This window comes from Triturus cristatus, chromosome 5_2, assembly GCF_964204655.1.
Source record: "Triturus cristatus chromosome 5_2, aTriCri1.1, whole genome shotgun sequence".
Lineage (NCBI taxonomy): Eukaryota > Metazoa > Chordata > Amphibia > Caudata > Salamandridae > Triturus > Triturus cristatus.
Genome location: NC_140588.1, coordinates 1,015,384,157 through 1,015,396,836, shown reverse-complemented (window position 1 = coordinate 1,015,396,836; position 12,680 = coordinate 1,015,384,157). Strand labels below are relative to the sequence as shown.

The following is a 12,680-nucleotide window of genomic DNA, read 5'->3' as shown; positions in this document are numbered from 1 at the left end:
GACCCATGCAGCACCAAATACTAATGCAAAGACTTTACATCAGAACAAATTTGGGCACACTCCTCAACTGTTTATGGATAGAATGCAGATTGACTCTGCGTTCAATTCTACACCCATTGGGTAGGCACTTCTATCCCCCTCGTGATCTTGTGAAATTACTGCACATCACCAGTTACAATCCGCACTCATGACACACCGATCATCTTAATATTGGAAAGACCATAAGAGTTCAAGCTATTCAGGTGCATTGCAGCGTTGTGATTGATCAGGGGAGCCTGGGTGTGATTCCTGGTTTCTATGGACCGGATGGACACTGACGAGGGACAACGAAGAGTGGCGAGGAGGTAAAGTAAGTTTTTTTTTTTTTTTCTTTTTTTTTCTTTACTTTACCCCCTTCCCCCTCCTCGCCCCATGCCATCCGCCCTGCCAACTCCCGATCCGTGCCAGCCGCCACTGCGTAAGAAGGGTTGGCTATTTCACACGTTCTTTACTCCTGGATTTCCTAAGTTGATCATGCCTTCAGACACACCACCTGGAAGGGGTACTGGTTTGGAATCTATTCAGCAGGTGAGCAGTCTGCGGGTATAAGTATCCATCACAAGAAAAAGTTGTTTTCCTTCTGTAATTATCTTTCTGGTGGATACTCCATCTATCTACAGATTTCTCACCTAACCCTCCATCTGAAGGATGGTCTTAAGGCGTATTAAAAAGGTTTCAATCTAGATTGCTGCACTACAATACTACAAATATTGTCACTTCATCTCTGCCTATAAGGGTCTGGTAGAAATAGACATGTGTGAGCGCTTTTTGGCTTCACGGATGTCACTGTGGCATTGTTTCCCATGCGGGGATTGATCCAGCACCCTGTATTGGAGAAGGGGAGCTATGTAAAGTTTGCGGATCCAGTCTCCTGTCTGAAATACCTAGTAGGTAAGAATCGGCAGGTAGATGGAGTATCCACCAGAAAGATGGTTGCCCGAAGGCAAGTAACTTTTTCATCAGCAGAGCAATGGATGCTAAAATCAGCTAACATTTAACTACGCTAAATTGTAAATGCTGACCTCTGGATCCTGGTAAAATCAAGACCCCGATCCTCTTGGCCCTTGGAAAGTGACAATGGCCAACAAAGTCAACTAATGTGATCCTTTGTGTGGTCATGGACTTCAACCTCCTACTTCAATCCCAAGTCAACAAAGGTAGAAGAGGTTAATTCTCCACATCGAGATAACTACAGCGCATCCCCTACTTTGCACTCTCTCAAAGGACACAGTCGTCAGTAGAAGTAGCGATGTCATGTTTAGAATTACACAATGATCACTTCATCGGACTCACTAGAAATTAATCAGTGAGGCACAAAGGATGCCGAAAGAAGCAGTTGAATGAGTACAAAACCTAAAAATAAGGGATTACATTAGACATGCTCTTGAGGCATTACACGGCCTACCAGTGAGTCAAAAGAAGGGTATGTTCCAAAACATCGTGCGCTGCGCACCGGGCAATCGGTGAAACGGGACTAGTGTTTCTAGAACTCAAACTCCAATTGTACAGACTGAGGACTCTCCGATGAAGACGGTCCTCACTCCTGAAGATTACCATATTCAAAAAGCTTGCATTGGTTGAAGTTAGTTTGTGCAGACGTGCAATCTTTAGAGTACATACCAAAGAAAATAAAGACCATCACAACCATTGAAAATTCAAAGAAGCAATAAAAAATAGAAATCTGGACCCAAGTCACCCTCTGCAAGCCCTACAAAGAAGTACCAATGTGGTTGTTTCTTCCTATTTCTGGAGCACGGAGTGTATTTAGGGTGGCCACGTACTTCTCCACGTTTGTCACGGAAGGTGTCTTCCAGCAGAGTGCTCATCTTAAGAAAAAAGGCAGAACAACCTTGACAGAGAAAGGTATGAAGATGAAGCCAGCGCGAATATGGTAAAATCAAAACCAGTTGCATTTGGATGGTTATGGCAGTGTGCTTTTTATGAGAGTTGTCCTGCTGGTCTTTTTGGTTAGGTGTTTATCCATTCTGTGGTGTTTGAGTTATTTTTGTTTAACAAATTGTGTCTGGCACTCTTTGAATGTTCAAACTTTTATAGATTAGGATTGTTATGTATGGAAGATTGACAGTCCACAGATGGTAATCTAAATTTAAAACGAATCTGATTGACGGAGAAAGATATTTTTCTGATTCACCAGTCTGTGGATCGTCATTTTCTGACTGGCCTCTTCGACCCAAATATTTTTTTGCAAGAGCCATTTTCTCACTGCACAATGTGTCGATCCACAAAACATGCTCGACAAAAGAACCGGGTGCGTATGTGAATGTGGAACTGTTCACGCAAAGGGTAGAAACTACCTTTGGGACTCCGAAAGCTACCATTCCTTGCAAAACTAGATGCATCCATTTCTTGGTATTATGGATGTACTACTCAGGCATTGGCTACAAATGAGATTGATTTGGCCTTTTACTTTAACATATATGTGGGTACTTCCATTCTCTTTCTGCCTGAGGCGACCAGCCAGAATTGGAAAGAAGTGGAGCTATATGGACTTTCAAAAACCCTTCTGGTTGTTCCTTACAGGTTCTCACCTAACTGCAACTGAAAGATGTGCTCTCCACTATTGATGTCAAATAAATGAGACCACTCTCCGCTTTAGAGGTATTCATAGCAAAAGATGCATTGGCAATGTTTGGTATCAAGGACATCCACCCCCATACTCATTCATATTAAGCCCTATCAAAGTTGCACAGGACTTGGACAACATACTTGAGAAGATGAGGAGCAATGGACACTCACCCGGAGTAGAGTAGTCCAGTCATAGATAGAAGATCAAGAGATACAAAGATACTCCTCATTTCTTTACCTTGTACCCGATTGCACCTCGCTTTTCAAGATATAATCCCCAAGTTTAAAGTTCGTGTAGGTAAGGGTATTTTTAGATCTTGCCTACTGACGGTTCTACCCATGTGTTGCAGACTTCATGTTATCAATGCACTTGAAACAAGAGTTGTACTAGCAGGAGAGGGGAGAGCAAAAGAATAAGACAGCCTTTCTGTAGCTTCACCTCATTTCAAGCCATCAAGGGGATGAGGGAACACATCACATTGAGTGTGCCAGAGACACCCAGATTTAGCTGGAAGATCAAGCGTTCCAATAGTTCAGAGTCTGCACTTAAAGAGCCATCCCTTACTGCTCAGCTCTGCTTCAAGTGTGGCTCAGATGGGCATTGCCTGGAGAAATAAACCCAAGTAATCTCTGGCATGTTTTTTTTTTTTTTTAGGCCCACTGTAGGTCGCACCACTTTGATAAGTCCAAACAAAAGTGTCCATCCAGTGATGTATATATTTTCAAATCTTGCTCTTTATTCTTCTTACAGTTTGATAGTTCATAAACAGCCAACGCGTATCGTTCTTGAAAAAGAACTTCGTCAACATTTTAAAAAATACATATGTAATACAAAATTTAATACAATTGTATAAATTGCTTGATACAATCAAATTGTGAAACAATCACAAAGACCTTTCGATTGTTTCACAATTTGATTTTTCAGCCCTGACGAAGTTCTTTTTCAAGAACGAAACGCGTTGGCTGTTTATGAACTATCAAACTGTAAGAAGAATAAAGAGCAAGATTTGAAAATATATACATCACTGGATGGACACTTTTGTTTGGACTTATCAAAGTGGTGCGACCTACAGTGGGCCTAAAAGTTTTGGATCAAGTGGATCACCCCCGGGAAATGGTGGGGGTTGTAAGGTTGCACACCACGCTAGCTAAACAGCTTTCTTTTTCTTTTCTCATTTAATATTCAGGGGGCAGGTGAGAGATTGGTTAGGAGAGGTGCGACCTGCACCTTAGGGTACAGTAATTGAACCGTTTCCTTTTTTGGGCTAGTAATCTCTGGCATGTACTTGAGCACTTCAGGACATGGTGTGCACCATGCCCTTGAGCAACCAAATTCTTTATACAAATCTCTAGTATACTGACACTAATGTTTTCTCTGTTGTGTATTGTTCTGAGCATTGCTAGTCTTCGATCAGCACATAGCTGTTAAGTGCATCTATGCTAGGTTGTGTCTTCTACAATGAGTCTTCTGCTTTAATTCTATAACATAGTTTTCTTCTTTTCACAGGCACAATGGCGACAGGAGTCCTGTTATTCATGACCTTTTCCACTGGAACACTGTGGTATCTGACATTGAAAACTCATGTCCAACCCATGTGAGTTAAATAAATTCTTGTGTGTTCATTCCACGTCGGGTAATCTTGGATAATCCCCATATTCTTGCACATGGGAGCATGCGCTAATGTTTTGCTTGTGTGTGTCTGTAAGGGTGGAGGTTGATGATCCAGGCAGTGTCATGAGGGGTGCTTCATGAGGCCAATTGGAGATTTCTTCCTCCTTAGGAGTTTGAGCCGAAGCAGTGTGGCTTGAAGACTCTGCTTCTGGGGGGCTCCTAACTGGCTCTAGAAACAAATGCTGGAATTTTCTGGTCCAAAATTCAACACACTATCCCGGTCAAATTGGTATCCAAACTTAGTCACTCAATGCAGACCCCTTGCCTTTACACAATCATATCAAATATTATTAGTAACAAAAAAGCTGCTGCATTCCAATTTAAAAATAGAGAATTATACAGACAATGCAACACATTTATATTTACTACATTTAAAAGCATAAACCCAACAAAGAGGGGAGTGAGATCTGCCACATGCCTTTCCAACAATCCCCTGTTGCTTGCTGTGACCTAACACTCCTATGTCTACATTGTTTCCAACGGCATCTCCCTCCACTAAGAACTACCCCGTCTGACTCTACCCCCATACACTTCTCCCATCTATCATTTACCACCATCTTGTAATCTGTCTACCATTAAAAGCCCCAAAAACACCTTGATGATGATTTTTCTCCTCCACTTACTCATACCCCGAGCACAATGCCCGTCACAACATGTATATCTGGGCACTAATCGATGCAACTACATGTGCAGCCCGCTGCTCTTATTCTTACTTTGCCCTTTGCTTCACCCCTTTCAATCACCAGCCTGCACCACTTACCCCTCCAACATCTGCCTACAACGCCAGCCTTGCTTCTCAATCATCCCCATACACACTTCCCTCAGAGCACTCGTAGTGCATATGCCTCTTTGATTCTACCAAACCCCACGAAGCCGCTACTTTGAATACTGGAGCAATTTGTTGAACGTATTTCCAGTTTACTGCCACTTCAGCCAGAGCGATCATTAAACCTCACCAAATTGATCAACCTCACCGTGGCAAACTAAAGCACTTATGAGCAGAATCCTTCCTTCATTAACACTGAACTGTACGCATGCTCCCGAGCTCGACTCATCACTGTATGTATCAGAGGCGTTCACAGAACACGTACAGCATACATACAACAGTTGTAGAAGCAAGTTGCTGCGTGGTACCAGTAAAAAGGGTGTAATATCCTCTGCCTGGCAAGCCAGCCAGGTTAAGCAAAAGGGCCATCCCCAGAGATAAACTTTGAGCCAACCTCCACAAGTCTCAGCGACTACCTTCCACCCCTGCCAAAAGAGCAATCACAGCCCATGCTGAAATCACCTATCTTCAGTGCTAAAACAATCCAGGTCAGAGTGCAAAAACAGAATGGATTATCAGTGACCATCAAGCTGATGTCAAATTGGACCTTCTCTTCATCCTGTATTCTAGGTGATAATACTGCACCCATACTTCAGGAGGCAATCCCTGATTATGACTTGACACTTTTTAGAAACTTACACACCTAAATCAGAGGAGGGTTAGCAGTGGTCCCCACAAATACTCAACTAACATCCAACATTACAACTTCACTGCCTTCATTCCTTGTTCGCTGCTCACTGTCCACAACTTTCTCCACAACTATCTACCGACCAAATAAAACTGAGCCTTCACAGATGCTCTGCTGGACTCAATTGAGGATGTTTTAATGGATCATCCAAATCGTGTTTCCCGGAAGATCTCATGATCTGGTCTGAACAACCAGCATTATGCCAGGCCTCATCTGCCCTCTCTAACATTGATGTTCTCCTGCCAATTGGTCACTAGGCCCACCAACCCAGCAGGCCACACTTTTAATGCTGTATTTGCCTTGAAGGTTCATCTTAATCACAGGAAGTAATCCCACTATTTGAAACAAGCACCACATTATTCATTTCAATCACAACTTCCAAATAGCAACCCAATTTCTAAAGACCCTGATACAACCATAATCAGTAGGCTCTGGAACATTTTCCATCTAAACTTCTTAGAAAACTCATCACATCCACTCTTGAGGCTTGCCCATAAATCAGTTCTGTCAATGGTTAAAGGGGTTTAAATACCAGGGTCCTGATTAAAACATGGCTGCGTTTCTCGCACAGATGGACAGGGAATTGGTTTAACTAAAAAATAAAACATTGGAAAGGAGGCACCAGATAGCTCAAAAGACTGAACAAAATCATACAACATCAACAATAACAAGCATTGGCATAGCCAATAGGTCTCGCCTTTGGGACCTTATAAGTGTTTAGCCATGCAACAGTTGCAGAACTAAATACTTATAAGGTCCCAAAAGCGAGACCTATTGGCTATGCCAAGCGGCCGTGCGGCCGCGAAAGTGATCGCGATCAAACATCTAAGCGGCCGTGAAAGTGAAAGTACTGGGTATTCCCAGACGTGGGACCCGTGCTCACTACGCCACTGGAGTCAAGCTATCCTGGCTGATGACGGCTGATAGCCAGAAACCGGTCCTAGGATGCTTGATTCCGGTCCAGGGAAGACATGGCTTGGCAGTTCGGGCTGGACTGTTCCCATGAGGCACAGGGTCAAGACTGATTTGCATATGGCCATGTCTGAACTGGGGTGGCGTAGTGGGCAAAAGAACGATGGATTTAACCCAGATCTGTTGACTGGGGGAGAATGTCTGCATTGTCAGCATTCCGTCCATCATTTGTTTGTTGTAACGTTTCTGACATAAGGCCTACATTACAAATGCCAGAGACATACATATCAATGATGTCTCCACTTCTACATGCTAGATGCCAGAAACACAGTGATGATGTCTCCACTAATAAACTTAAGCAGTCCCCTGACAAAGATATATAATGGTCCCGAAATGCATTGGGCTAGTGCAAAGATGAGTTGCTATACTATATACTCACGTCCATCTTGGAAATACTATTAAAATTTCCTTTGAATATTCAGAGCACTTCAAAACGATTAACAATGTTTCAATATGATTGCCAGTATTTTAAGATCAGTGGATGTGCACTGGTGACAAGCCAAGAAAGTTCTTGGGTTACGTTACTATTTCTACAGGCCCCGTTAAGCTAGAAATGGACTCAATAAGTCACAAATACATGTGCTATGTCAATAATGGGAACTATATGCCAGAAATCACCATCAATACATAAAGAATCCCCGCAATATGCACAGGGTTGGGCAACAATATACCGAGGCCACCAATTTGCCACACTGTGTCAGTATGCCCGTGATGTTTCATGGTTAGGCACCACTTGGCCAGGCCAACCACTGTTAAAGGAATATCCTCATGTATGCCATAAATTGCACCATGTGTCAAGGAGGTGCACCATTAGTCAGTAACACCCTCCGTTATGCAAATAATATCTACAATATGTGAAGGATGAACATCAGTAGCTCAGGGGGAGTAGTTAATGCCTCTGGCAAAATCATGTCAGATCAGGGAATAGCAGTGACAGGCTCCAGCTATCTTGACTGACACTCTTGCCACCTTTTGTGCAGTTAAATTTGCAACCTCCTACCCCAATTTCTATTTTAGATGCATACTGCAAGTGGAAGGGCAATGTCTGAGTCAAATCTCCATTCACGTGTAGTGCACGTGTGTAAGGCAGTCATTAGTTATGCAAGTAGCCTGAGTTTAGGTCCTCTACCTAGCTAATGCCAGAATATGAGTGGCAGCTGTAAAGAGGTGGAGATCTATCCGCAAGGCCATAGTACACCAGCCACCATTGGAATTGACTTATTTATAAGGTGAAGCACTACAATGCAACATCCTCTTCCTCCTGCATCACACTGCCAGTGGTGTGAGTAAAACAGAAAAAACTTGAACATCAATCTTCATGTTTTACATTTTCTTGTTACACTATTATGTAATCTCTTGTTGGTTTTATTTTACACACTCTTCCAATGAAGGGATATTCTAGTATTTGATGTGCACCCATGTATCTTACAGTGAATCCAGCAACACTGTATTCAAAACTGTGTTATTTACTGCATTGATCAATAAAGATGGTTTTTAAAGGGGTGGATGGGCTGCACTGATCTGCTATCTCCCATGGGTCTCCAGGGAACCGAAAGAGGTGGTAGACGATTGTGCAGTCAAGAGGTGAGTGGGATTTTAGGTGTCTTTCTTGTCCTGACAATCACTATCTCATTTGCCAGGAAGGTCCAACGCAGACAGGCAATAAATATCACGAGAGCTGAAAGGGACTCACTCATTTATTGCTAGCAAGGTGCTTGGTCTAGAGTCTCTAATTGAGACTGGAGATTATGGCCCTCAAGTTGGGAGAGGATAGAGGCCAGGAAGAATGTTAGCTATATTTTTTTTTTTTTTTTTTTTTTTTTTTTTTTTTTTACAGAAATAAATTAAGAAAAGGAGGAAGAGCTCGTCTGAAGGAGACGAGTGGAGGAAATGGTGTGTTTTTCCATGTAAGGGAGGCGAGTGTGGGTAAGAAAGGGTATTTGGTTTCCCATGACTCTTGTTCTCATGCACAGTCAGCCGATCCATGGGGATACCTTAGTGAGTAGAAACCTAGAGCATTGCTACTGTTGCTTATGTTGTCACTTGCCTACTCATCTATAATTCTATAACTATTACTTTCTCATAGAATATCAATTAATACTCTGAAGCTACTATGAAAATTAAGACGCCAGAGTAATATCACTTCTATTTGGCTAGGCTTTGTGGTATCTGTGCCACACATGGACAATGTAACAATGAAACCCCAAAATGTAACAATGACACCCCAAAAGGTACAGTGCCTGATGGTGTGTAGTCCAGGCGCTTGTTGGCTATTCAGGAGGGCAGACAGCATTGGTTGCATCTTCGCAGGTCAACCCTGGAGCGCCTGTAAGTTAACCCATTCCTTGTCTTGGCTACATATGCAAAATTAAACCTGCAGCAAAGTTCTCTCCAACACCAACTAGTGTGCCCTTGTTTTTTTTTTCCATGGGTATATGCATTTCAACCAGTGAAGTATATGTGTGGTGGGCTATGGGATAGCGGCACTATATCACTTCTATTTCGCTACGGGCTGAGTGGTATCACATGGACAATAACAATTTCACAATCCAACTGAGATGTAAAGAAGGACCAATGAAAATTTAAAAAACACGTATGAATAAGTATCAATTTATCACACCTTTGTTCCTGCGAGAGAGAACCAAAGTGGAAGATAAAAAAGAATGTGAATAAATTAATTCCGTAGTTCACAAAAAAAAGTCGAAATTAAATAAACCCTGTGAGGTTTCATGCCATCCATTTTCATTCAGGCACATCTCGATATTGCGCCAGATGGTACAGTCGCATTTCGGCTAACTTTAGCATTCTGTCAGAGCAATGTTGTTCTTTCCGGAGTCCCTTATCTCCCCAACATGAAATTCCAAGTAATCACACATTCCGATTTCTGAGCAGGCCGGACTGCTGCTGTTAAAGATGGATGACATTATACGCAGCATGCCACAATGACCAAAGAAACAGTACTCCAAGGAAATCCCTCCATTTAAAGCACCCCGCCCACTAAATAAACAGCAATTTCTCTCTCCAGAAGCCAACACTCCATATGAGAAGCAGAGGTGCATGAGGGGCTCCTCGCACTTCAGCAGAGGTTGTTTTACACGCTTCAATCAAACGTGGGTAATAGCAAGGCAGTGGCACACGAAGACATTGATACACTAATTGAACTATAAGGTAGCCCGAGCTAATGGACTACTGTGGCATAAACAGTTTCCATCAAATAGCTAGGTGGGTTATCTTTTATACAGCGCCACCCTCATCATGCCAGCAAGTCACAAGGAAAGGAAGTGGCAGCGAGGAGAACATTCTCACAACAAACACTTAGCCATTATGAGCACAGCTAATCAAGTCAGCTTATCTCTGGAGCGTGATTAGAACCCCACTGCACCAATCACCAGCACTCTGCTCGGACGCAGGCAGTTTGAAAAAGAAAGAGACCTCATGCCGTCTCGGAGATGAGCAGTACTTTGCATGAACTGTTTGGAACGTTTTACTGGCGATTTAAGGAACGAGGGGGGTGGCACACAGAGGGCGAGTGGCGGTGCGGGAGGGGTGGGACGGACACAGACATGCATCGAGCACTGCTGCAATCATGAAGCATTGCAGTAAACACAAACCAGCATTGGCCGTGAAAGTGACACGACCGCGCGAATAAACAAGCCGAGGTGACAAGAAGGGCTGGGCGAGAAGGGAGGGGGGAATGCCAGCATCAGAGGAGCCTGATTAAAGCTTACGAAAAGGGAGGGGGAGGAGGGAGTGTGAGCAGCAGCTGTGCACGTGCACGCCATCGTGCACTCAAGCTTTAGGCCTGCCAAATCATGTGGGTAGCACTTTTGAAAACCCACTTACAAAATGTCTCAAAGAGACAGCTTGCGCTGTCTCAGCGAGACCTAAAAAGTTGCCCCCAAGGCACTTGGAGAACCTCCTTTAAAAAAGCCCAAAGATCCCAGTACACTCAACACATTTGTGATGCTGCATAAAAGCAAGGAGCTGTTACAAACAGTAGATGACTAAATCAACCTGGCCAGCCCATCAACAAGCATAAACACGCATAAATATGCTGTAATGCCATAGTAAAACACTTTATTGAAAAAGTTGATAAACTTGAAAATTACTTCTTCTTCACATTTGACATGGTAGACGACCAACTATTTGCTCAAAGATTAGATGTTATAATATCCGTGTTCAAGTCCTCCGCTGGACAAAATGCTTACTTAACAATAGAACGCAAACTTCGTTTCGACACTTCGCTCATAACCTCTTGGACGCCTCCCTCAGGGCTCAACTGTGGGCCTCTCCAGTTCATTGTGTACCTATCACCCCATCCGGATCTTGTGAAGCCTTTGAACCTCACCTACTACAACCCTTTCTGATGACACTTGAAGCATCTTAAAACAGGAACACCCGTCTGAATTCAAGACATCCAGGCTCTCAAATTCCTTCTTTCAGTGGAACGGTGGATGACGAATCGTCTCAAACTTAATTCCTCTATATCTTTAATACCGACCCGTGATTCTAGGCATAATCAAATCCCATATCCTATTGGTCATTGGAAAAGGGACAGCTGCGATCCACTTCAACAGAGGTGTAAGCCTTTGTATGTTCATGGACTTCAACCTATTCCTTCAAACCCGAGTCAACAAAGGAATGCATGTTCCCGTGTTTCCACCTTTCTAACAAGACCGCCATCAGTAGCCCTTGTGATGGACCATCTAGATTATGCCAATGATCTCTTCATCAGACTTAGTAAAAATGAATCAGTAGGCTGCAATGAATTGAGAATGCAGCAGCCAAACCAGTCCTACACACAAACAAAGTCCCCTGAGCCATGATCTACACACAGTACCACTGATTCATTATAAGGTGCTGTGCACTGCACACCAGACAGTCCATGAAATTGGATCAACCTTTTTGCAATCTAAACTCAGCTTTATAAAGTATGAAAACTCGGATTGAGAAGGCCTTCGCTCCCGACAGTACCCTATTTTCAAAAGGCATGCATTGGTGGAAACCCCTTCTCAGTGAATACATGCAAACTGTGGAATAATTCCTCAAGAAAATAGGGGCGATCAATGACATTGTGAGTTCAGAGAAACAATGAAGACCTTGCTTTTCCCAAAAATTGTTCTCAAATGATCCTCTGCCTGGCATGTGCAGCATGAAAACTGCAAGTTTGTTTGGTTTCTTCCTGCTTGCAGCGCACAGAGAGTCTGCGTGGGTGGCCAAATTCCATCTTCTATCAGCCAGGGTAGGTGTCAACCTCCTGTGTGTTGATAAGGAAGTGGGTGAGAGAATCTGGCAGAGACAGGTATGCAGTCAGCGCAAAGTATTTTCAAATAGTAAACATTGTGTTCAGATGGGTAAGTTTAAGAGATTAAAAAATGTTTGAGAGGTTACTGCATCATCTAAATACCGCACCATCTCTGGTGATGGGTCTAAAGGACTACAGAAATTTAGTGAAGGAGTCAGAATGAGGGTAAAACTTGGGACAAAAGAGGACATCAGCCACACCAAGGGGTCTACAGGGTGGAAAAGTCGGAACACCACGCTCTTAACCACGGGTGTTCCGAATACGCAAGTGAAACCACGCTTGCCTTGACCACGCATATGTGTGGTTAAGGCAGTGCACCGTCTAGCTGCTGGCTAGACTGAAGCAGGAAGGTGCTGCAATGAGGTGAGTGGGGTTGGGGGAAGTGGGTAGGTTTCAGGGCAGTGGAAGGGGTTGGGGTAGTTTAAGGGACAGCGCTGGGGTGGGGGGTAGTGTAAGTAAAAGGGCAGTGCTTTATGCTTTAGGGCAGTTGGAGGAGAATTGGTAGTTGGGGTAGTTTTTAGGGCTGGGGGTGTCGGGGTAGGTTTCAGGGCAGTGCAACGAGTTGGTATAGTTTAAGGGACAGTGTGGGGTG

At 43.5% G+C, this 12,680-nt stretch overlaps 1 protein-coding gene across 7 annotated transcripts in view; it reads left to right on the top strand.

Moving 5' to 3' along the window:
* ST3GAL4 (ST3 beta-galactoside alpha-2,3-sialyltransferase 4) overlaps positions 1 to 12,680 on the top strand; it is a 352,906-nt gene that overhangs the window by 218,950 nt on the left and 121,276 nt on the right. For all 7 annotated transcript variants that reach the window (XM_085608300.1, XM_085608297.1, XM_085608296.1 and 4 more), the window contains one exon: positions 4,133 to 4,220. In XM_085608300.1, coding sequence (XP_085464426.1) covers positions 4,133 to 4,220 — 88 coding nt within the window. The remainder of the gene's footprint in view (positions 1 to 4,132; positions 4,221 to 12,680) is intronic.